The sequence below is a fragment of the Pseudopodoces humilis genome, chromosome 3 (genome assembly GCF_049639895.1).
Source record: "Pseudopodoces humilis isolate 2021_Gansu_Grassland_sample_001 chromosome 3, ASM4963989v1, whole genome shotgun sequence".
Taxonomy (NCBI): domain Eukaryota; kingdom Metazoa; phylum Chordata; class Aves; order Passeriformes; family Paridae; genus Pseudopodoces; species Pseudopodoces humilis.
Genome location: NC_142202.1, coordinates 6057972 through 6084074, shown reverse-complemented (window position 1 = coordinate 6084074; position 26103 = coordinate 6057972). Strand labels below are relative to the sequence as shown.

The 26103-nt window shown below is 43.0% G+C and overlaps 1 protein-coding gene across 1 annotated transcript in view; it reads right to left on the bottom strand.

Annotated features, from left to right (window-relative positions):
* Nucleotides 1–983: 983 nt before the first annotated feature.
* Nucleotides 984–26103, bottom strand: part of ISM1 (isthmin 1) — a 39121-nt gene continuing 14001 nt past the window's right edge. The window contains exons 2-6 of the mRNA XM_014254609.2: nucleotides 18985–19221; nucleotides 10391–10658; nucleotides 7062–7205; nucleotides 4907–4996; nucleotides 984–3059 (exon numbers count right to left, since the gene is read on the bottom strand). Coding sequence (XP_014110084.2) covers nucleotides 2542–3059; nucleotides 4907–4996; nucleotides 7062–7205; nucleotides 10391–10658; nucleotides 18985–19221 — 1257 coding nt within the window. The 3' untranslated portion in view covers nucleotides 984–2541. The remainder of the gene's footprint in view (nucleotides 3060–4906; nucleotides 4997–7061; nucleotides 7206–10390; nucleotides 10659–18984; nucleotides 19222–26103) is intronic.

Genomic DNA, 26103 nt, shown 5'->3' with positions numbered 1-26103 from the left:
TCCTATCAGAAGTTATTTGGCTCCCTCACTTTCCAGCCTTGGCAAATTACGAGCGGTAAGACTTGAAACTTTGTGCGTCATTTCATTTATTAGAATAATTTTTCCTCTTCCCTGACACTTTACGTGCTATGTTCTGTATTAATAGTGTAGTAGTGTTTCTCAATAGCACCATAATTTACTAATCCACAAAGGGCAGGGATGTCTTTTATATTTCAAGAATTGTGACCAACAGCCCTCTCATCTCTCTCCCAGAGAAACCTGAGAATGTTGTTCCCCCCTGCACGGTAAGTAAGAAGCAGAACTTTCTCTCTGAAAATACCTGTCTTCCCTGTGAAGTGATCCTGGAGTTCCTTGTGCCTTTCATCCATCTGCTGTCAATTTAACTGGCTCCACGAGCAAGTGGCGCCTTCATATGACCTTGCAAGAATTTACAAAATCTGGTTTCTATAAAAAATAAGGGGTGATCCCCATGTTTACCCTCTTGCTCAACTAACCATGTTTTGTTACTACCAGCTTGTGCTAGAACATATCCACGTCTTCCCCACCAACTCAAGTCTGGCTCTGGGGTGCTCTGACGACCTGGCCAAGTTTCCCAGCTGCCGAGGTTACCTCAGCAGAGCAGAGGCTGGTGCAGATGCTGTGGCTGTGCCCTGGCTGCTGTGTTTCTGGAGAGCTGGAGCACAGCACCGGGGCTCCACAGCCCGGCAGAGCCTCCAGCACGGGCCAGACTGGGTGTGCATGGCCCTGGCTGCCTCTGAAGCCCTGGTCTGCACCACCTGGGCAGACCAACACCAGCCTGGCCCTGCCCAGGCCAGCGGGGTTGTTGTGCCCGTGTTTAATGCCAGGGGCACCGCGCACGTGTCCGTCCGTGAGCTCGCAGTCAGCCGGACCTGAGAGGCCAGCAGAGACATGGAAAACATTTACAGAGCCATAGGAGGATTTGGGCTGGAAGGGACTTTAAATATCATCTACGTGTGTCTGTGTGTAGCAGAGGGAATTGCCTTGTGTCTGTCTTGAATCTTTGAGCTCAGACTGACCGCGATGCTGGTCGGCTTTACCACTGTGCGAGGTTCCACATGTCTGTGTCAGACCACACATCCCCAAAACAGGCATTTCTCTGGTGACATTTAGCCTTCGTTTTCCAAATGAACACACTGACTTGCAGCAAGGCAGTCTTTCACAGGATGGAACTGTAAGCATTTATTTACCCAGGGTGTAACTTTTATCTTTCATCAGAATGCAGATATGAGCTGCTTTATGACAGGATTACGTATGTAAACTTGCACTTTATAAAAATTTGGAAATAAAACCTTTGCCTAACAACAGTCATATTCTTGGAAATCAAGTTCCATCTACGGAAGCCTTTCATGTTAGAGATATATCCCACATGTGAGTCATTGTTACAATTCAATAAATACTTTACAAAAATAATGCTAGCTTTTTAAAAAACATTAAGACATTTTAAGACACCAGTAGTTCCTCCCAGAAAACTTCCCTTAAAGAATAGCTACTTCTGTAGGACACTGTGCACTCAGCATGAAAAAAATGGGGGAAAAGAGCTGATTGCATCTTTTATCCCAGGGAACTTGTGGATTCCACTTTTACTGTTCTCTAAAATAATAAACTTCTTCCTTTTCTTAAAAGAAAGAAACAAGCAGATCCAAACATTCTTCATATTAAAAACAGGGAAGGAACTGTGATCTTTTTGGTCCTTTAACATGCATTTCTTCTCTGCCCTCACTCCTCCAAAGACCTTCAGCATGCTCAGTTCACAGGTTGCTGCTCTGGAGATGTAAGCCCCAACAGCTGCAGCAGCTCTGTATCAGAGATGTCTCCAGGAGGGGGCTGTTTGTGACTCTTGCAGACACCAGGACATTTTCTGGCCTGTAGGAAAATCACAGCTACATCTTCCTGCAAGCCTACCCCAGGTGGACTGCAAAGACCTGAGCTAGAAGGTAACAGGAAGAATTCCAAGAGAAAAATTGCTAGGGATTTTCTGTATTCACTTTTGACTATTACCCTCACAAAAAAATTTCTTCCTTCCTTAGATATGACTACTCATGAAACCAATTATAGAGAAAACTGATGCTGTAGGTGCATTAATCTTGTAAACCATTCCCATATGGAAGAATACATTCTTCAATCCCATTGTTTATAACAAATTTTAAATATGTGCCTCCTCAGCTGGGGCCTTGGGGCCTGATGGTGATGGCAGCCACCCCCCACCCCCTTCATTATGTTACAGATGGGAAATAAAATGAAATGCACATTATTACATGAACGTTATTGCAGTATAAAATCCTATCAGGACAAGACTTATGTACGTCTGTATGCAAAAATAGGTGTGTGTGAGACAGAGAGATATGTGTTTATAAATTACACACACTGTGAAAAATACTTATGTATTATATTACAACTATATACATTCATTAGAAAGGAGCTGATCGACCCCTGTCGAGGAGCCAACGCAGCAGCCAACATCAGTTCTTTGGCATCCAGGAAACGAATGCTATTTTGCACCTGAAGAAAAGGAAAATCTCCTCAGTATTCCCTTGCTTCTTGAAACTGCTTGTAGTAGTCTTCATCTGACGGGTTTTCTGTACACTTCTGCCCATTGTTGGGAGGCCGGGCTTCATTGTAGCGGCTCCAGTCCCCTTTGCATATGATCCACGGCAGAATGTCCACTTTGTAGTGGAGTTCTGCGGAGAATTCGATGCTGATCAGGTTGGGTGTTCCTGCCCCTTTGCCCCTGGTGATCAGCTGCATGTTGTCATCATAGCAGCAGTGCTGCGCTGCGAGCGTCGTGCTCTCCAAGGACAGCATGGAGCGGATGCAGTAGCGCGCCGTGGGCTTGTAGATCTCCAGCTTTTCCTTCGGACCGCTCGCGTCCTTCCAGCGGAAGTTCTTCCTCTTAAGTCGGTCATAGATCTCAGCAGTGCTGTACGCAACTTCTCTGGGGTAGGAGCAGGGGCAGCTGGGAAGATCGTTGACCACTTTGTGCATGTATTTCTTCAGGAACTCGCTCTTGCAGCTCATCCATCTCTCACAGCTATCAGTATCTGTTTCAGGGCAGGAAATGGAAACTTAAGACACATTAAGCAGCATCCCGGTTGGTGTGATCAGTGATAACACGCGAGTAAAGTGTAGCTGTTCAGCACCAGTGCTCTGCTGCAGAAAGGAAGGGCGGTCACAGCTTGCTGCCCTGCCCACAGTGCGTTACTGCGCTGTCTTGTCAGGTAAAGAAGCCAGGTGTGACTGACTTCAGGGCCTCAGGCAGTGCCAGTCTGAGTTCCAGTGCAGAGCCAGGCCAGTAGGAATCTGTGACACTTCTACCTGACAAATTCCTATTAGGCTACTGATACCTGCATGCAGCACAAGAGACACAATCATGGGCTGGCAAGCCACAGAAAAAGGGAAATCACAGTGATTTGGTGCCAGCTGGAACCCTTAGTCAGAACACACTCACCAGGAAAAAAGGCAGTCAGATGTTGAAAGATTAAGTTTCAGATGATGCTAGAGATTCCAAGATGACAAGCAAGGCCTGGATTACTCTTTCTGAAGTTCATTTTAGGTCCTAATTCAGTCTTTCTTTAAAAAACAAATAAATTTTTCTATTTGCTATCCACTTTCCAAAGGGATATTTCAAGCATCTGTAGTTCAAACATGGAGACTGACATCTTAGCTGGCACATACAGCCAAAAGTGATTCAGGTTCTAAAAGGGCACACGTGACACAACATCAGAGTGGCTGTACATCAGCAGGAGTCTATGGCACCAGAGCCATGACATACAGCTGGGATTAAATAGATTTGTAGACCAGTAGCATATTTAATACTAGCACTTTATTATTTTGTAAGACTCTTGGGAGAATCCAGTTAAACATCTCCTACCTAAAACATTATTTAAAGTGTCTATATCATCCTATGGGCTGTCAAAAACCCCTGGCATATCTTGCTCCATACTTACTTAAGAGGACTCTGCAGGAGGGTAACTAACTGGGACCTAAAACTCTTACAGCACACATTCTTGCAAAATATTTACTCAGTGATCTGTGTCCTGTTCTTCTATCTCCTTAAAGAGTCTCATCCTGGCTGTCATTAACTACTGTGCTCTGCCACCATAGGGGGGAGGTGCTGGGTTACACTATTTATCCAGTTAATCCAGCATGCAGTGTCTCTGAGTGGCCACACTGATTTCATTGAAGGGGAGAAATGAGAACATTGGATTGAGTTTTAGATAGCTCAGAATCAAGCCATGCCCTATAAAATTGCTTTGGCTACTCCCACTGCAGCACACAGAGCTATAAAAGCAATGCATTATCATAAAAATCCTTGCCCTTTTTTTTTTTTTTTTTTTTTAAATGTGACAGGTGTATTTAAAATGTTTTTACAGGGTCTTCCATTTGAGGCTATTTCAACAAAATAATAATGTTTGATTTTTTTCCCCCCTCTGTTAGTGTGGAGTCTTACAGCTCTTCTCTGAATTAGGACAACAAATAACCCTTTTATGATGAGACAAGCACAGGACTTGAGGGGAGAAAGATTTTAAGACCAAAGCAAATGTTCAGATCACAAATGCAAGCAAAACAATAAATGGCTAGCCTTTATTTATGCTATTTTATATTAATTATGAATTATAATTATAATTATTTAATTCTAATGAATAACATAATTAAATAGATAAATAATTCTAATTATTATATTATAAAATAATATTGTGAATAATATAAATAATTACATGAATATATATTATAATAAATTAATTACTAATATGCTATTTTATATTAATTTATATTTATTTTACTACTGACATTTTTAATGCTCAACTGAGTCATTTGATCCCACAGGACTAAGAAAACCCTAAGGAAGTCTCTCATCTGTTTCTGAAGTATTGACCAGGCTGCTTACCAACTTCAAACAGTTTGGTTGCATTGAAGTCTTCACTCCCTGCAAGTAAGCTGACTTCTGTGGCCGCTGTCCGGAAGGTGTCTTCGATCCCTGAGACAAACACCTGTTAGTGGTGCTGGTGTTTTCCCATCACAGCACAACAGAACCAGCCTCCCCCTTGCCACCCCTCCTTCCCCAGGCTCTGCAAGGTGCTTTGTTTAGGCAGGGAAGCATTCTGAAGTTGCTGCTGGACTGTTCCTTTAAAGCCATGACCGAGGAATTTGTGCTGTTAATAAGGTAAAACAGAGTGACAGGCCTGAGGACAGGTGAGGAAGTTCATCTCTGCATGTGGGCAACCATTTCTCAAGGAAGAATGATGCTGTTAGGAGAAGACTGGTGCTTGTTGGTTTCTCTCAGTGCCAGGGAGTTAAAAGTGTGAGTAGGCAAGAGATAACCAACCTCTTCAAGCAATTCCATCCCCACCACTTATAGCTGTTCAAATAAAATACCAGGATCTCAACATATCAGGATTTACCAGCAGCCTCCAGTTAATTGTTTGCTATCAACAGAGACACAGAGATTGCCAGAAAAATGATCTTGCCAAAGTAAACTTCCTTTTGTTGCTGCTTTAGTTCAGCCTATTGACCAGACAAACATTTCTGTGCCATGTAGGCTTAACAGAAATAGGTTTTAGGGTTTTTTTTTCCCTTTCCTCTGCATTGAATTAAAGACCTCTAAAGAGAGCAGAAAGATCTTTAATATGTGATAACTATATGGTTAATAATGAAGCCTATTCAGCAGCCATCCTCTTGCCAATGAACTTTCTCCTGATCTCCTGAACTGGGGCATAATAGTGGCTTGCAAATCTTCAAAACAGCCTCAGGCCAATTTTCAATAAAATTATCATAGGGTTTTGCCTAACTCCAGCACTAGATGTAGAATAATAGATACCCAAGAACCCATTACAGGGCAGTAATTCTCTGCTGGAATTATAAACAGCAGAAGCTGAGCTTTGACTTGGTAATTTCAAAAATGTCAGCACAGCCTCAAAGAATAAACATATTTTGCTTGCTGATCGTTGGAGGTCTGTTATATGACATAATATATTCTTTCAAGTTTGCCACTTTTTGGTGCTAGCTGGTAATAAATACTAGAGAATATTGGGTTACTGGGGGTTACTTGCTTTCTTCTGGAATTAACTCCTTATTATTGAGGTTTTAGGATGTATGAGAGTATGCAGAAACTTTTTTCCCCTGAACTGCCTCGCAGTTGTTGCTTTGCAATGGAGACACAAGTCTATCTGTGAGTGAGAAACTTCTCTCCAAGTCTCTCACCATCTCTTCTAAGTCTCCTCTCCAGCACCGCTGACATTTCACTTCCCATTAAAAAAAGCCTGACCTCCAGTTTAAGAATTTCTGCTTTTCTGAGTCATTAAGTAAACTGAGAGTAATGCATACCATCACAATTTGTTTTTTTTTCACTTCTCTCTGATCTTGGGAAGTAATGAACTTGCACCTATCCCCTGCATTGTGGCAGCTACTGCGTGACAAATTGGTGTAAATTCAAACACACAGCAACCTTTAAAAAACAGTTTTCCATAGCAGCTTCAAATTTTCATGATTTAGCCTTGAGCGCTCAGCCATGATTTTGCCAAAGTGAAGATTGTGCGATGGTAAGGACACTTTAAATGTCAAATCCTGTGAATGGGTAGGAGCTCAGGCAGGGCTCCTTGGCCATATTTTCTGAATCTACTCAAGCTAAAACTGTACATTCCTTCATCCCTGTTCACCATGCAGGCAGTGTCATTCACTGCACACAAAACAGGAGCTCACGGAGGTAACAGCACAGCTAGTTTGAATTCTGAAACAACTCCAAATTTGTTTCAAGGCAGTAGGTTACACCCCTTAGAGAAGAGAATGTCCATGCACAAAATTGACTGCCATGACCTAAAGAAAGCCTGTACTTGTCTTTTAACTCCCAGGGGATGCTGGACTGCACCTAGCAGCGTATCATTACCACGAATAAGCGGTGTTGAAAATCAGCGTGCCTTTTCCCACCGGAGCCCTTCCTTGCCACGGAACACACGGGCCCCATGCTCGGTGTGCAGGAGGGCTCTGCCCACCCCTGCCCACCTCTCCCTGCTCCCCTGGCAGCAGCTCCCACCAGTGGTTCCCACCTGGGCAGTGGGGCCTGTCGCAGGTGCGGGACTCGGTGGCGGTGCAGGCGTATCCGCAGGACCTGGTGCGCTTCTGGCTGCCGCTGCCGCAGGTGACGCTGCACAGGGACCACGGGCTCCAGTCGCCCTCGCCATCCATGTAATCTGTGCGAGGACAAACGTGAGGAAGGAAATGAGGAAACAAAACTCCTACTACCCAAAACTACTGTGTAGTGGTTTTTATTAAGAAGGCAAAACAAGAATGGAATCCAGATGTCTCTACCTGAAGCTTGGGCCGAATGCCAGGCGCGAGCCTGCTGTTTAAATGGTTTTCACACTTGATGCTCCTCAGGGAAATGCATGCAACATTATTTGAAAAAATATTTCCTTTCTCTTTTGACCTTTTGGCAGCTGAGGATCCTCAGCTGCAAAGCTGGGTCATGAACTAACAGTGCACATCTATTCACGTCATTTCCCTGCATATAGGAATGTGTTTGTGGACCACAGACTAACCAGGCGAAGGATAAATTGAGTTTTCCTTTTCATCTTTTTGAAACAAACAACAATAGCAGAACAATACTCAATATTTGGGCAAGACACGTGTTGTTGGGCTATGGGAAGCTAAGGATCATGAGTGAAAATCACAATTTTGTTTTTCAGCCCCTTGAACAGAGAACAGATATCCCAGGAATACTGCTATAAGAACAGGGAACTGCATGCTCCTATTGCACCGAGAACAGCACTCAATTTTTAGTGTTTCACGTGAATTATTAAATAACATCAAATCTGACTATTTACTAGATGGAACCTTCTGAAAAAGAAACATGATTTTATTCTCTTCTGGTAGGCAGCCAAAGGCACTGGACACCAGGTCTGCAGCAGAGGCTGATGCCGTTGTGAGTACCTAAACTCTTCAGAACCAGCCTCCTTTGTGTGCTGTGTAAACTGCTGCACACCCCACCATCTGAAGGCCACCAAACCAAGCCCATCAACCCATCCCAGCTTTCTTGCCTTCCCACTGGCCTCCCCAGCTGAGGGAACATGTGGCTCAATGGTTTTCCCTGCAAGCTGCAGAGATATTTGACTGACCCTGTGATGATAACTTGCAGCCGTAGCTCCTTTGGGTTACACCACCACCAGCAGCAAAGCAAAACCCAGTTTAGTGGCTCTGAGGCAGCCCTGCTCTCTAGCTGTAGGTGAGAGTACCCAAGCCACAGCAAGGCCCAGGGAGGATCCCTGCCTTCCCTGGCCTCTGTGCTACACGCAATTCCCGCTCCCCCAGGGCCATGCTGTCTGTGGGCTTCCTGAGCTGGTTAGCAGAACACGTAACTTGATTTGTACCATATGTAATGACTGACGACAACTCTGTGGGGTGCTATTAAACATTTATTGCCAGGAGTATGGGAAGGTTATATATCTCTCTTGGAGCAAGCTGCCTAGATGGGAGTTCCTCATGGCAAGGACCTTATGTGTTTCTCCTCCTTTTCTGACACGGCTGACGATGGGGAAGGCACCACACTGGAATCAGGTGTCCGTGGTGGGATGTGGGTGTGAACATGGCCAATGCCAGCGTGCAAGACCTGTGGTTCTGGGATTTGCCAGCAGGCAGGCACCACAACAGTCCCAAAAGGCATCATATGTCTCAGGAAAATGTGATCTGCCCTCTATGCCTGGCCCTGCTCTTCTTCCCAGCTCTTTCCCAACTTTTATCTCCACGTGGCTGGCGAGGAACAGGGCAGGTAAGCAGGTGCAATGCAATGCCTGACAAACAGCCCAGCCCAAGAGGCCCAGGAAGGGCATGGAGAGCCCTTGGTAGAGGCAGGAGGAGAGAGGCACACACAGGGAAGGTGTGAACACGTCAGCGGGTAGAACATCTACACCCCTCATGGGCAGGATCTGCTACTACATCCTCCTGGACAAGGCCAGCATTTCAGGTTAGACAGAAGACCAGGAGTTGTTTCCAGTTAGTTGGATGCTCTGGTGTGCAGCAGAGAGCTCTAATAATTTTTAGATAATTTTTAGATATTTTAAAATGTATATTAAAATTTATTTTAATAATTTATTTAAGCTGCATTTTAAAAAGCTAATATTTATTTAAAACTTATTTTGAAATATTTATTTTATTAAAATATTATAATTATAAATTAAATTTTAAAAAATAGATAATTTTTAGATAGTTTTTAGACCTACCTACTTAATGTTTACACTGCACTATGAAGCACACTATTGAATAGACCATGTTAAATTTTCAGCTGCAGCTCAACCTGTTCTTTCTGTTTTCATATTTGTAATTCTTACTATGTTTTTTTTCTATCACAATTATTTGTGAAAGCAATTTTATTTAACTTAAATGAATTCTAAGATATGAATTCTTGTCAGTAAAACCTGCCCACAAATAAATGTAGGTGCAAAAAGAAGGGACAGACTTTAATCTTCTGGCCACAAAATTTAATACATATGTATGTGCTTAAACACACCATTCCATAAAAACTCTCTCTTGATTTTTAAGACTCTAGTACTTCAAGTTAGCCAAATGATGGGAAAAATAAGTTTGTTTTACTCAGGCGCTCTGCAGCATCTGGGGAATAACAACAGAAAAGCCAGGGTAAAAGTACCGTGGCTTTGACACCTTGTTCTGACTAAAAGTTGTCTGTGTTTACACACAGCTTAAATTCAAGGGGCTCTGAGTTTCCTGTGAGCACAGCTTAGCTCACCTCCCTTGTGTCGTTCCCATGTGGATAGTCACAGCCTGTCTGGGCAGTCAATAGCTGTAGCTCCTCTCTGTTTCTAGTTTCTGCAACTGTTTCATACAACAAGCTGAAAACAATTGTTTTCCCTGTGACACATCTGGAAGAATATTACACACGCAAATACACAATGTTCCTGCTGCACATGCCACTCCCCACACATGCACCAACATAACTCATCTTATTTGTGTATCCACCAAATACTACCACGTTTCAGATCTTGCTTATTTACCCAATAGCTATATTCTGGTTCCCAAACCACCACACGATTCTAAATCTGTACTTACCCTTACTCTAAAAATAAAGACGAAACCTTGTTTCCTCTACTTTTAAAAAAAGCACACGTCGGACTAAAAAAAGGCTCTCTTCTGGGATAACTGGTATGGTTTTCAAGATTATAGACTTCCTAGTGGAATGCAGCTACCACAGTACAGCTTGTGCATCTGCACAGATTTGTATTTGAAAGCTGATGAACAAAAGCCACATGTTGAAAATTTCTATTTTGCTTGGCCTGCTCTCAGCGATGCCTCACCATTCTCATTTCCCCCACGCTTGTTTTTACAATCCCAAGATGCCCGTACGAGGCCTGGAACGCAAGCCTACCATACTCTGGCTGCTCCTTGGACTCGAATGTCCGGTGACTGGGTGCATGGCCATCCCACCCACCCAGAGGGTTGAGGAAGTTGCTGTCCTCAGTAGTGCTGTCGTACTTGTAGTCCTGGTCACCGCTGCTCATGCGAGTCAAGGTGGAGGACCTCTGCCACCAGCTCCTCCAGTCGGGTGACGGGGCTGGCCAGCTGGGCTTGCTGCTCTCCTTCTGCAGATCCTTGTCTGGCTCCGTGTCGGGGCCATCCACCACTTCAATGGTAACCTGTGGGATTCAAAACAGACCAGCCTGACTGTCAGTGCCTCCTCCTCGTCCTTCCACACAGCAAAGAGAAGGTGCTGCCTGGCAAAGGGGCTGTGCAATACCACGGGGTTCGCACGTTGTAAACCACACGTGGATTACTGAGCCCGGAGATATGCAGAGGCTGAGTGATTCCTTCTGCTACCTCTGCTGAATCAGACCTTGGAACCAAGGCTAGGAAAAATCCTGCACAAAATAATAACCCATGCTGTGCCTAAAACCTTTGCAGCAGAATTTTCTGTCTTATGGGGAAAATACGTTTAGAGCCTGACATAAATGACCAGGAAAAAGAAAACCAAACCTGTACTCTATGCTGAGGCTGAATTTGAGGCAAGCATGAAGCACACCAGTGTGCAGAGCCTGTTCCAAGGACTTGGGCTGACTCAAGGTAAGCAAGGCCATGTGTTTGAAGGTCAAGATGCAGAGCCCAGGTATCTCTGGGTCTGAGTCTGTCTTGCCCCTCTGGTTGCAGCCCAGCTGTTACTGCTCCATGAAACCACACTTTGAGGCAGTGATGGGAGCCAGCAGCTCCTCTGACCATTGCTGAGTAAGCCACTTGCTGCAAAGCCCTCTAAAGTAGGTCCTTTTATCATGCTGGAAGAGTATAATGACCTGTTACGGTCAACCTGTTTATGGTTTCTAACAGAAGCCCAGAACCAAAATTCAAAGTTTGCTGCCCAATTCCCTCACAGACATCACAAATGTCAGTACCATTCTGCACAGGAGCAACCCTTGATTATTGCTTTCTGTGCTGAACAATGTGTAATTGTAAAAGTCTTGGATAAATACTGTGTGTGCATATAGGTGGCTATTTAGGTAGAAGCAGAGACTAGCCATCAGAAACCTTGTCTCTGTGAGTCATGCAAGCATTGCCTGGCCACAGACAGATCATAAAATGCCCTGATGTTTCATGTTAATGTGGTTCAGTGATTACACTGGACTGGCCAAACAACCAGAAGTGATTGTCAGATGTATCTGTAATGTTTAACAGGTACAGAGGCATTCCCAGCCTTTCAAGACTGTACACAATGAAAATCAGGTTGTATAAAACAGAAATAATGTACTATTATGCTAAAAGTCATTTACACAGCTCTGGGGATGTGCATTGTGCATAAAAGATTAGTTTTATACAACTGCTATTAGTAAAATCACAAGATACGCACAAGAAAAAGAAAGAAAAGGTCAGAGCTACCCGAGTGTGACACAGGAAGCAAAGCAGAACTGTCTTATCTTCAGAGCTGCAAACACAAACAATGCCCACACATCCCTTCTGTGGAGACAGGAGGTTTTGAACCTATTCCACGCCTTGCATTGACCATAGAATGGTACCAATGGTTACCAATGGCCACCAGGCCATTGAAATGAAGAAACTTGCAGGCTGCTATGAAGCTCCACTGGGAAAAAGAGCAAGGGCAAGGGAAAGTGCAGTTGTCAGCCTAATAGCATCTTTACACAAGGAGTATTTCACTCCCAGCCTAAATATGAAACTGGAACAATTACTTCTTTAAACCTCAGTTTCTACAGACCAAGAATTAAAAAGGATTTCATAAGCTTGAAAACATCAGAGTCAGTTCAGGGATTCAAAGTTGTTACCTCTATCTGAGCAAAACAGAGTTTTCACAATAAATGAAAGGAAATCGCCTTAATGAGCAGCAAACACTGCCAGTGGTGGGGCTTTAGTACTCCCCACCTGGAAATCAGTACAATTCCAATACTTTAGCAGCAAGTATTTTTAGGACCACACTAACTCTCTGAGCAATGGCTCAGCAAAGTGGAAAAAAACAAACCCTCTGATTAAAATATATATATATATATATATAATTGCTCCATTATTATTACTGGAATTGTTTCAGCCAGGGACAATTTGAAGAACCACAAGAACTTGATGTTAAATAATGATTGATGATGCCAAGTCAGCTTAGGAAAGGAGGGTTTGCAGGGACAGAGAAACATCAGCTGAGCTTGGTGCTACACTGGTGAGGAAGGGCACACGTTCCCAGTGTTGTCAGACCCCACCAGACCTCCAGCAGCACTGCCACGAACTTGCTTCCAAGATGTGCAATCAGCCACTTCAGTCTGCTTTTACCTCTGAGGAAGCTTATTAGAAAGGCCTCTAAAATGACTTTTCCAACACAATTTAAAAACCAAGAACAGCAGAAGCAAAATCCAGTGTGGTGGACTGACACGTACCTATATTCCCCTCTCCAATGCTTTAAGCTTTGATTACCAAGGTGTTTATTGTGGCGTAAAAATCATACAGTGAAAGAAATTCTATAAAGAATCCTGGGATTGTTTGAACTGCCACTCTTGGAAATTAGAAGCCAGTTTCAATCAACTCTGGTGTTTTCAGGGACTTGGCTTAATGGACCTTCCAGAGGCAGGGAGGAAATCAGTGCATAATCCTAGTAATCCCTCCTCCACTCTATGACCCAGAAGTTAGGGCAGAATTGTGAGAAGAGGCTGCTGTTTCAGGGGAGCAATTGCTTCCTTATCCCAGTCTAAAATTTGGAAAAATGAGCTTTCACTTCCCAGTACTTACAGATAGACTTACAGTGTTAGTCCATGACTGCACTTACACATGTACACATACATGGCACTGAAACACGTAATTTGCTTGATCAGTTTCTATATGGGGGGCTGTTTATAACAAGGAATAAAGAAATCAAGAACTAGAGAATAAAGATCAAGAACTAGAGTAATAAAAACCAGGCGTTTAGAGAAGCTCTGGAAAAGCTTTCATGCTGTATAAGTATTCCAACAAAAACATGTTCTCTTAAAAATTAAAAAATAGATCTGCTTTAGCAATTCTGTCTTGGAGACCATTCTAGAGGCTGATTTCTTCTTCCAGTGATTATCAAAACTGTAAAGATTCTTTTTTTTTCTCAAGCTTCCCAAAATGTCTGTGGTAACACAGTTCTTGTATAAATCCACAATCATCCTCAGAAGTATTCAAACCTAAAATAAAGCCCCTTCTTTTATGGTTGTTCGGGCTAGGAATAAGGACATTCCTCTGAAAACTGTTAAAAGCGATTGGCGTAGGCACATTAAAACAACAGATTTGCAGTCAATTTCTAATGCAACAAGTGTATCACGCACAGATGTCTCCAGACACCAACATCCAATTTTCTCCTGGCCAAAAATATACAGAAGATAAATATTATCCCAGCCTGCTGGAGTGCACAAAAAGTTCTGTGTTCTTTGTCCTGTTTACTGAGACAATGTTTCTGAATTCACTTTACTGGTGTAAACATTGCCCTAAGTGACTGGAAGATTATGTTTCAGGAAGAACTATATTTGTGATATTGTGCAAGCAGCGGATCCTACAACATTTCTATCCTGTTTCTTTCATGCAATCAATGCAAATTTTCAATACAGAACTTGCCATTCTGCTAAGATAGACATGAGCAAGTCAGCAAGGAGGTAAGTATAACAGGGGAATAGGAACAAGGTCAGTATAAGAGATTGAAATGGTAAATCTGGTTTACATCACATAATTTTAATTAAAATGCTATCAGCACTGACACTAATTTACTTCTGGTTGTGTCACGTTACTTAGAACAGTTTTCTGGACTTGAAAGGTGAAGCTCTCTCAAACTCTGTTGGGAGGAAAGAAGACAACATGACTTGAGACTTGAAATTTTTGTATTTAATGCTGTCAATCTAATTTGCAATCTCTGATGAGCCCAGCTGAACCGCAGAAATAAAACTGTGTTCTAGCTCTGAATTCTGCACTCTGCAGTGAGCTCTTGTCACAGCATGACATAAAGAAACCTGCACAGCTCTGGTATTGACAGTGGTTTAACCTTGGCCCCCTGGACCTCGGCTCTGCCTACACAAACCTCTCCATCTGGCCAGAGGAACATCCAGCTCCTGCAAGGCTGCACTGTGCTTCCAGCGCTGCACCCAGCAACAACTGCTTTGCTCCTGCCCCAAGGAATTAAACCCTACAGGCCTTACAAGGAACAAGCACTGCTGGAGCCCTCTGCCTCTCCCTCTGCTAAATTCGAGATGAGACTGGTAGGACTGGTCAGACACTGCTGAGTCTTGTGTGACAATAACAAGAGGGTGTTGCCTTCCAATGCAGTGAAACCGGCAGCTTCAAATGACCAAATTTAAACGATAGCTAAAATGTATGTCTAATAACATGTGTGAAAAGTGACATTATGGTGCAGGTGGGGGTGAGGGAAATGGCCATGGATGAACCTGGAGAAGAGTTGAGGTCTGCATCTCTTTTTTTCAAAGCAGATTGCACAGCCTTGTTTCTCTGTAGTTGTGCAGTTCCTGGAGTGGGTGGTTTTGTGTGGGTGTAAGAGAAGGCAGTAACCCAGTAGGTATCAAAGAGAGAAAACAGGTAACAAGTGGATAACAAAGCTAGCACAGCAGCACTGCAGTGGTGTGACTGGTGGGTATGGCCACAGGCCCTGTGGCAAACGACAAAGACCGAGCAGGAATTAACTTCTTCTGGTGTAAAACCACTCCTATCAATTAACACAGTTATCAACATGGTTTAATCAGGAATCCCATATGTTTGTGTGCAGTTTTCACCCAGAACATGTCACCTCATCAAAACCTTTAACACATCCATTACAACTGGAGCTCACCCAGCTGTGTTTCAGCTCTATTGGTTATGAAGCTTGACCAAGATCGAAGTTCAGTGAGGAGCATTAATGTCAACAAAAATCCCTTATTGCCCAAAGAGGTTGTGAACTCCCTGTCCCTGGAGGTGTGACAAGGCTGGATAGGGCTCTGAATTACCTGATCTAGTGGAAGGTGTCCCTGCCCATGGCAGGGGGACTTGAGCTAAGTGATCTTGAAGGTCCTTTCCAACCCAAATCACTCTATGGTTCTATGAGTTTTCCCTTTTCTGCTCATTTGTGATGGTGTCAAGCACTGCCGGGGGAGCAGCAAAGCATTGTGGCACCAGAGCAGCATGCTCCCTGTCCCTGTTACAGCACACAAACCTGGGAAACCAGTAGTAAATAGAAAAGGTGAGGGAGGAACAAGAATTGAGTTGCAGGTTGAAACATCTGGCTCCAAACAGAGGGTTGGCTGCAAAGAGTGGAGAGGTTGTAGAAGGTTGTTTGGAGCAGACAAGAAAAACCCACTAGAAATGTAAATAGGCAGGTTCCTGTACACCTCCCATGTGACTTCATTCTGCTACTCAGGGGAAAGAACAATTCTGACTTTGAATAATAACCCTGACCAATTACAGGGTCTGCATAGGCATCCCTTGGCTGGTCTGTCAAACAGGTGCAAACCTGGACAGCAGGGATTTTCCACTTGTGAAAGGAAATAATAATAATAAAAAAACCCGTAATCAGTTCTTGTAATCACATTCTCATCTAGAAGTCTTCCAGGCATTGACAGAATTGTTAAAATGACGAAACAGAAAACAAAATACCCCAAACCAAGCAGCCAGTCTGTCCTCAACAGCAGCTACTGTGGTTATTGTCAACAACCAGTGTGGAAGCACAGCAGAAGCACAAAATTCAGCTTCAAATGATGGGAGATTTTACAAGGGTAGAACACCACAGGAAGGCCAATAAGGGTTGTCCTGGTCTTGTATGCAAAGAGTCATATTAATTTGGATTACTGCAGCTCTGACTGTTGCTTCTGAGGGTTTTCTAGAGACAGTCTGCTCTATGGTGGTACCTGGGGTAATCTGAATTCCTCTGATGGTGTTCTGATATTCACCAGTTCATCACTAAATGAGCACATACCAGGGCATGATACAGCAAGCACCATCTCACAGGAACCAGAGATGGAATGGCTCAAAAGAGAACTCACTGGAGTATCTTCTCCATCTGCTTTTTGGGAAGAATTTTACGCCTCTTTCTTAGATTTTTAATTCCCCAGGTATAATTTCCATTAAAAAATGTTATTTTTGGTCTATGCAGTAGAAGGAAAAAGAGGTTTTGAGTCTTTGAGAAGAAAATGTGGCTATTGTGCTATCTTAAAACAGAGGCTGTTTTCTCCTATCCTCTCAGTCCTAGGAGGACTCTTTAAATCAACACTTCCAGGATTGTAACTTACAGGTCTGGGAGCCATTGTGCAAAAAGGAAAATAAGCATCAATTCTGTTTTCACCCGCCAAAAACTGATGAGAAATTTGCAAGTCAACAAGTGTCACTATTTCTGTTCAGGTCAGTACAGTACTGTTTAACAAGCAAGAATTCATTATAATCCTGTTTTTTTATAAAAGAGTAGGCCAACGTTTACAACCTTTAGGCAAAAAAATAAACTTTCTCTGACTCTGTAAGGAATTAATGGGAGTTTTATCTCCATGAGGCTTGACCAGCTGTAAGACTGTCAACCAAGAACTTAAAGAAGCTTTGTATAATCACTATTTACGCACCTAAGTAAGCAGAGTAAATTCAGAGTAAATAAAATGCAGAACTTAGGGAGCCTGTTTCTGAAAGGGTTCATCCTTGTGCACAAGAGCTCTGGGATTGATGTTGCCCCTTTCCAGATAACAGGACCAGTTTTCCAAGTTCTCAGAGTCTAGCAAAACTGCTGACATAGTTGCTGACACATTTCCAAGATCAGGTGCTGGAAAAAGAGGTCACAGCAGCAGCAGTTACTATGAAGACAAGCCAGGGAACTGTTTCCATCTCTTTTATCCCTGTGTCTAAACACTGTATGCTGTTACCACTCAGGGAAGGTTTTTGTTTCCTCCTGTTCTATTCTCTGGTTTACACACTGTTCAAAAAGTGATTTGTTCAAAAAGCACGATTTGCCTCATGCCACAATCTGGGGCCCCTACAGCTTCCAATCTTCCCTTCCTAAAGCTTTCTGGAATGGTTCTCCTAGCACGAGAGATGTGTTCCATCACCAGATGTTGAACATGTTTACTCCCTTGGCCTGTCAACTATTAGACCTTGACCCAAATCTGTGAGACTTCCTAATGCTCCAACTCATCTACGGGGAACGCAAGGCAGCGACGCTGTGGAGGCAGCTTCTTCTCCCCCAGCCATGGAGTCATGCCCTGGTTTGGGTTGGATGGGTCTTAAGGATCATCTCATTCCACTCCCCTGTCATGGGCAGGGACACCTTCCACCAGAGCAGAGTCCCATCCAACCTGGCCTTCGACACCTTCAGAGATGGGGCAGCCACAGCTTCTCTGGGCAACCTGTGCCAGAGCCCTGAGAGTAAAGAATTTCTTCCTAAAGCTACTTCCTCAAACTACTAAACTTATCCTCTGCCAGTTTAAAGCCATTCCCTCTTGTCCTATCACTCCATGCCCTTGTAAAAAAACCCTCTCTGGCTCTCTGGGAGCCCCTTAACACTGGAAGGTGCTCTAAGGTCTCCCCTGAGCCTTCTTTTCTCCTGGCTGAGCAGCCCCAGCCCTTTCAGCCTGTCTCCAGATCAGAGGTGCTCCAGCCCTCTTGAGCATGTTGGCCTCTCACCAGAAGATCTGTTACATCTTTACTTAGGTATTTCTTAGACATATCAAAAGGATGGTAATTTTGTGGGCTGGGGGACTATAAGAAGCCAGGAATTAATTTAACCAGAAAACCAGATCTATTAGTGCATTGTTTTTATAAGCACATCTTAGGCAGAACAACATTTGAATTTATTGTTCTGGTTAAAATGACTGCTTATTAATGCCAATTTTGCTTTAAGGCTCTGAATTAAAAACAAATCACTCATTTTTTTCCTCTTTCCGATCCTTGAAGTTTCAAGATGCAAGTGGCTTGTAAGAGGCTGTTCCAAACCCAAGAACAGTTTGAGGAATAACATATAACAAAGTTTCTTTGCAGACAACTTTTTTTGTACTACAAGCAGCTGCTGCAGAAATTAAATCTAAGTCTCACTTCCATACATAGGAATGCATTTTGAGCTGAAACTGAAAGACTTATTCTCTGTCAGCCATTGGGGATGGTTGCATTTTATACTAGCATACAAAACACAAATCTGTTCTCAAACAAATTTTACAACAGCAAATTGAAGCCAGAAATTAAAATACCCATTTATTTTCAATGAAGGTAATATGCTCCAAAATGGAAATCACAAAGATGGGTTTAGTATCACAAACAGGTCTATGTTGATCTCCACACTTATGCAATCAACACCATCCAAGGAGAAATTCAGAAAAAAATTGCAATATGTGCATTAACTTAGAGAGAAAAAGTATGTGTTATATATATATTCTATATATAATACTATATTACGTTATACTGTACAGATGGATTGCTCTGCACATCATGGAAGCCAGGCTGAAAGTCATCTTGGCTCAGTAAAATAGCTTTGTGTAAGTTATAAAAAAGTCAAATGTTAACATAAATTTGTACCTGAATGTTGGGATTCTGCCCATTGATATCTGCTTTTGACAGGTCAGGGAAGTTTGGGAGGTCCAGGAGAAAAGACCTGGGTCCGTCTCTTTGCAAGGACGTGTGCCCGTTCTCCTGCCTGAACTGCTCCTTAGGAAATGGCCGGTGGGCAGCCTGGAGATCGGGGAATTCTCGTCGCTCCTCGGGGTTCAGGGTGAAACCGTCCTCAGGAGAATGGTCCTCTGCAGTCAGCGTGTTCTGGGGAAGAAAAGCAAGGACCAGTGATGACAACTGAGGGTGTACAGTCCTGCCAGTGCCCCCGTCCCCGCAGTGGCTGCAGCCTTACAGCACCCAGAGCCACGGCTCGCTGCTGAAACACAGATCTGTAACCAGCTGACACAAGAGAAAACTCAGTCAGACTTGGGGACTTGGTTCCTCCAGGCTCCTGAACCCTTCCAGCCTTGTGGTGAGCACCTACACATGGACACAAGCATCAGACTTAAAACAAACCTAGAAACATGAGGCTCTGAAGTAACCCCTGGGAAATCAAATCGTACCACATTAAACGTGTCCCTAAAAATGCTGAAAGGCATCCATCTTATAAATCATTTTAGTTTGCTTTGTTCCAAAGCAAAGCAAAATCACTGACTGCTAAGGCCATGTTGAAATTTATGGTATTAAAAGATCCTACCGCTGAGCTGGCAACCTCCCCTTCTCTCCCCTCAGTCTGCAGCAACTTCCATCTCGTCTCTATGTTCCTCACCCAATTTCTCTGGCCTTGAACATCTGAACCTTCTTTCCTCTGGGATCACATTTTCATGTTTGCCTAATGGTGGGATTGAATTTCACCAAGCTGTGGGTCAGCGGTTAATGCTTTTGTTATTGTTGAGCGTACTTTTGGGTTTTGTAGTATATTACAGCAGGCTGCCTCTGAACCAGTAGCACTGCTGCCACTGCCTTTGACCTCACCAAGGAGACACATTTAGTATCAAAACACTGGCTCCCTGGGTGAGGACTGGTCTGGGGACCTGGGGAAAAAACTGCAGAGGAGTCCAGTCTTCTTATGGCTAGGAAAAAAAAAAAAAAAAGCTAAAAGAAAAAAAAAAAAAGCAAAAAAAAGCAAAGCATGGGGCAGATTCAGCACAGGTTTTGGGTTTGACTCAGCTGAAAAATTTTAGCTTGAGGTCTTAGTATGACTGCCTGGGGAGTTTTTATTTTCAGTTCATAAAGAGAGCAAGCATGGAGAGGGTAAATGTTAAAGACCTATCTTTTAAAACAAGCACAATTAAAGTGGAATGGCCACATGTGGTTCTGGCTCTGCTGAAGCATATTTTTGCCAGCATTTCTGGTTAAACACAATCTCCATCCAGCTCCCCTGGTTCAAATTAAGCCACAGCATACCTTTAGCTAAGCTCTCAGATAGATAACAGCTCCAATGCCTTTTATTTTGTGTTTATTTGCTTAGTAGGTTCTAAATTGACCTTTAAAGAGATGTTACAATATAACTCATGCACATTACAGAAAAATATTCAGTGAGTTAAAATAAACTAATCTTGAAGAATTAATCTTGGACTAAGTGAAACTGTCTTGAGTAAAAATGAAGGTAGTTCTCCTCTATCCTCCTCACTGCACTCTATTTGTAAAGAGCAATATCAATTTAGCAGAAAGAATATTGTCGTTGTATTGTCATGCCCAGAATGGTTACAATCTGAAAGTGCCAAAAGGGTAATTTTATACATTTATCTACAGCACAGATACAAATTCTGAATTAGTGTATGTCTGTAAGTACAAAAATGTGAGTGCTCCTGACAGTCTGCTTTGCTTGAAGGCTAAACCAGGCTCTTCTCTTTGCTGGAGAGCAGGAAGGACTTTCAGATGCCTTTGGTGGCCCACCCATTATTCAATATAAATTATTCAATATAAAGTAGAAAGCAGATCACACAGCAGCAAGCTCTGGGAAATGAAACTGAGGGCCACTTAACTAACTTTAGGTTCCTTACTCATATGCTAGTGCTTTAACTTAACACTTTTCAGATAGAATTTAACATGCTTGGTGCAGGAGGATTAAATGGCTTTTCAGTTATGTCTGACTACAGGGTGTAATAGTGCTGTGATTAAATTACTTCAGCTAGGAACAAGAAAAAAGTGGTACTTAACTATTTTTACTGGGGTATCATGCCCATAATCTTACCTTTATTAAAAATAAAGTAAGATTTTATTAAAAACTAATGTAAGTCTCACATACAATTCCATACATTCCCTATCTGTCTGCCCCTCCAGAAGCATCCTGGTTCTCCACACCACATACCACGCAGTTAGAGCTGGCCAAGGCCTTTGGAGACCCACACTTAACTCTCTGCCAGGGCTCTGTGTGTGATCCTGACAGGTCACGGTCTGCCGGTGCCCCGGTGGGGACAGCAGCACTTCCCTTCCTCGCTGTGATGTTTGCAGGGAGCACAGCAACTAGAGTAATAAGGGCTATATAAAAAGTTTTTAATAGTGTCAGACAGATGGAATATCACATGGAGTTAGTTAGGAAATTGTCATGGTGAAGTAATGACATCAGGCTGATCAGGCCCACTACCAAGCTGCTTGGGGCAGGGACTGTCATTAATTACAGACCGAGCCAGACGGGGCTGCTTGACATTGGGAAGAAAAAAGGAGGGAGGACAAGATAACTGCTCCATCCCATCACTGCAGGCAAGGGAGGATGGACCACTCTGCTTGCCCAGGGTGGACACGACCCAGAAACCCCAGGGACACATCAGGTACACATTTCTGCTGGCAGCGACTGCCCAGCCCCAGAGCAGACACGGAGAGGGACGCGGAGCTTGACTTCAAGAGCAGGGCTGGCTAATGCCTGTTGGGAATGACCCAGGTTAAACAGTGCCCCGTGCCCTGCCTAGAGGCAGTGCTGTCTCTCACAGCCCCTTTGCACTAGGAAAGCCCAAAATTGGAGTCCTTGGGCCTCTGCAACACGGGCAGGTGGAAACACTCAGCGTGCGTGATCATTCCAGTTATCTGCTCACGGTACCACGAGTGAAAGGACATTTGTTTCCAGTTATTAAAATGAAGAGAACATCCATTTTTTAGGAAGATACTTCTTAGACAAGACACTTCTTGGTGTCATGTCTAAGCTGACCTGAAGTATTATTAGAAATGTGCATTTCTGGTAAAAAGATTAAGGAGGCTGCCGCAAATAAAAGTGAGCTTGAACTGCATGTGAAGAGAAGACTATGCTCACCCTGTGCTACTGCATTAGCTCTGCAAAGGCTCTTCCAAGACCCATCTAGCAGGAAAATGTTTGTCCTTATTGCAGGGCCAGCATCCTCCTCAAGAAAACAGGGTTTGTTCCAAAGCTAATAGATGAAATGTAATTTTTTTTTGGGGGGGGGGATATTATTCTCTTCTTATTTTTATGTTTTTTTCACATATTTCTATTTCACACTATTTATCTTTAAGTGTACACGATTTTATTCCTGATGCTTTTGGGAAAGCAGTGCTGCTTGCCTTCCTTCAAAAGCTTCACTTCATTCAGAACTACTGTTCAAAGAAATGTCAGCTTCTTTAAAGTTATGACATTTCTAATTCAGGCACACTGGTTTCTTACTCAAATGATGCATCTGCTCTAAATATTTTAAGATAAAACACTTTTTTCCCCTTCATTTAAAAGGATTATTCACAATGTTTAAACTTTCCATTAAGATGATTTTAAGAGGTTATTCATACTGGCTGTATGCTACAGTTCTGCAAGCCCCATGGGATCAGATAATTATAGAAGTTCCTAACACAAAAACAGCTTAGGATTTTTGAGTGTTCCAAGTGTGGATAATATATAAGGGCAGGAACACAGTTATATATGTCTATTATATATATATATATAAAATACACAGTTGTGTGACAAGGCAATGAAATAAACCCCTGGGAGAGAATCTGACACACTGTGTGCATTACAGATTAACACACCTTGCAACACCCATCTCTGAAAAAGGGGAGGGCAATAGGTCAGAACATATCGATGTCTTTGTGTCCATCTAGAAACCACAAAAGAACAATTCACAGGGATTTTGAGAGGGTAATTTTCAGAGGTGATGATCCAGGTGGGACTTGCACTGTGGCAGGGTTCAAGGCCCCAGGAGACAATCCTGCACGCAGGAAAAAATGTTCTCCCTGATAGTGCAGATTAACTCTCCAATAATCAGATTGGTATTTTAACACCCTCCTTGGCCTTCCCATGATGTTTCTTCCTCTATCATGGTAGACACGAGCTGCAGGGAAATGTGCTGGTTCTCTTCCCCACAGAGAAGCTAAACAGAAATAGGAACTTGTAAAAATACCAAACTAGAAGAAAAGGGAATTTCTCTGCAATTTTGGCAAGCAAGGAGTACGTCTCCCTCCTCTCTTCCTTATTTTAATACCATTTCCAGTCCTGGGAAAAAAAACCAAGGCAGAGAATAAGTGAGGAATGACTGTAGCTACAGAAAATATTCTGAAGCAGTTGCTCTTTCTCTGCCCTTTACATTTATTACTTTCCTTCATTCACTACCCACTTGCCAAGGTAAGGGCACATTTGCTAATTATGGAGTTGAGAGGATTTTGGAAAACTGATACAATTTATATTCTAATAGCTCCCAGGCAGCAAGGGAATTATTACTAAATCCCTGCTGCAGCTACATTGCTTTCTTATTTCTTGTATACTCCTTTGAAATTTCTTGTAAAATGATCTTGACAAGAGGTCTTGAATTGAAAACGGAGGGTCTGTCACTGTGCTTTCATGATGCACCTGTACAGCATCTTCAACCACCAGCAACAAGGAACTTTTATTTATTAGGAAACTTCACAGATGCTATAAAAGATTATATTGCTATCAGAGAAAAAATGAGGCCTGGGGCCTTCACAGAAAACCATTATAGCCATTAGGACTGGTTTCATTTCCCACCTGCCCAAACAGATTGTTTTCATTTTGAAGGCTGTCGTGGGTTTTCAGGTTAGTGCTAAATGATCACTTTAAAATTAACCAGTCTTGGGAGGCCGAGTAACCCACCAGGATACTACATGAGACTCTCTCCTCCAGAGATCCAAGATGTGTAATGAACTTGGGTGATCTAATTTTCCTGGAGTTTATTTATGTTTTTCATCTATTATGAGTATAAGCAGCACGGGACCTATCAGGTGAGGTATGAGGACAGTGTTAGAGAGGCAGGCAGTGAGGGTAACAGCTGAGAAACATTATCAGAGAAAGATTTCTTTTATGATTAATGCCACATACAGTCCAGGCAGTCAGACAGAAAGTCAGACCAGAGGGGTGTCACATCAACCACTCTGCTACTAAGGTATTTTCATTTTTCCTTAAAATGAGCTTGCCCCTCACTCACATATAGCAGTGACGTGAAAAACCTTACTTATCTTTAGAAAACTGTGCAAACTAATTGTTCCAATAATAAAGAGTGCATATTAGATAATCACTGCTAATAAATAATTTAAAACAGATGGCACTGGCTTGTATGTACACAATTGTTTTCACTAAGTAGGTCCAAAACAGAGCATCTGCTTTAAACATTGTGCAAGTAAAAGATGAATCACTGGTAACAGTTGGTAATAATAACAATTATAATAATAATAATAATAATAAAGTTCTGTTAATCATGGTCTATGTTTTAACAGTTTTCTGTTATTCTCCAGTTCTCCAGCAAACCTGGTAAAATGCTAGTGTATGCAGTTCTAACCTGAAGTACAAATAGAAATAGCTTTTGCTTGTGTGACAAAGTGGCCGTGGCTAGACCAAATCCAGCCACCCCACAGCTTCCAGCCCTGGGACACGTGAGCTTCAGGAGCTGTAAGGCTCTTGAAGAGATTTTGTCTCTGTGGAGAACAGGATGGAGTCACAAATACTGTTGCAAGTAAGAAGTTCAGGGCAGACATCAATCCAGTCACTGTTGGAGGAGTGGTCTCTGTAGATGATGGGTGCCAGTGGCACAGTGAGGTGCTTGGGGTGCCCCACACACACCTGGCTACCACAGCTGGCTGTCTGCCTTATGCTGAAATAGCTCTCAGGAGCTGCATTCAGCAGAACCAGGATCTCAAAGCACCTGGGCACATTTATCACAGAATCACACCTTTTGATTTTTAGGGTTTCTACACTAAAAACTTCTCTGTGCAGCCCTCATGGCTACACAGAAAATCTTGAGGAGCGAATGTGCAGCCAGGACACGTGTTATGACTGCAGAGATCCTCAGGCTGTAGGGTTGAGGGCCCCTTCACATCTAGGAAGTCCCAGACAGCTCTTTCGAGGCACTTGGCCAACGCTACGTCAGGACCCTCCGCAGTGGAGGAAAAGGCTGCTGCCTTCTTGAGCCTTGTGAGCTGATACATGCCAAGTGCCAGAACAGCTCTAAAACCATTATGCCCCCACTGAGCCAGTTTATTCGCTTGCAGTAGTCAAAGTTTGGTCCATCCTTTGCTCAGATCCTGCTTGGGAGTTTTGCTCACCGAGCTTCCTGTCCCTCCACACCACCAGCAAACAGTGGGTCCACATCTGAATGGTTCTGGCAGACAGTATTTTTAACTCTGAGCTTAAGGAGAAAACCAGCCATATTATACTCAGATCTGGCAACCTTTTGGTACATGTTGTGGACACACATTTCACATCACAGCTATTTTTTATGTTCTGTTGTTTGCTTGTATTTCATGTTTTCATTCAGCTGGAAAATACAAACGGTATGGTTCAGCTTGGAGGTGAAGACCTGCCAGTTTGCATAAACACTTTGATAGCAGAAACTTGGTGGTGATTACAGCTCAATGTCTGCTGGAAAAAAACAGAGGCCCTTTAGCAAATTTTCTAACGTAGTACAACACTGATGCTTTGTTCTTCAGCAGATCCTCAGCCATCCAGGGGACAGCCAAGCACACAGAATTAAATTGTGTAGGGCTTTGTCATATGCTCAGTGCCAAGTTTTGCTTGTAGTTAACAGATATTTTCAGTTGCCTAAGCTGCTGGTAAACATTTAGTTATTCTTCATGGCTCTAAAGATCTTCCCTGTAATCACTGCCTGGCTGAGCTCTCCACACAGGACATAGTGATTTAGTGGCTGAACAGGCAAAGGTACAGCTGAAGAGTAGCCCAAATATTCTTTGCCAATA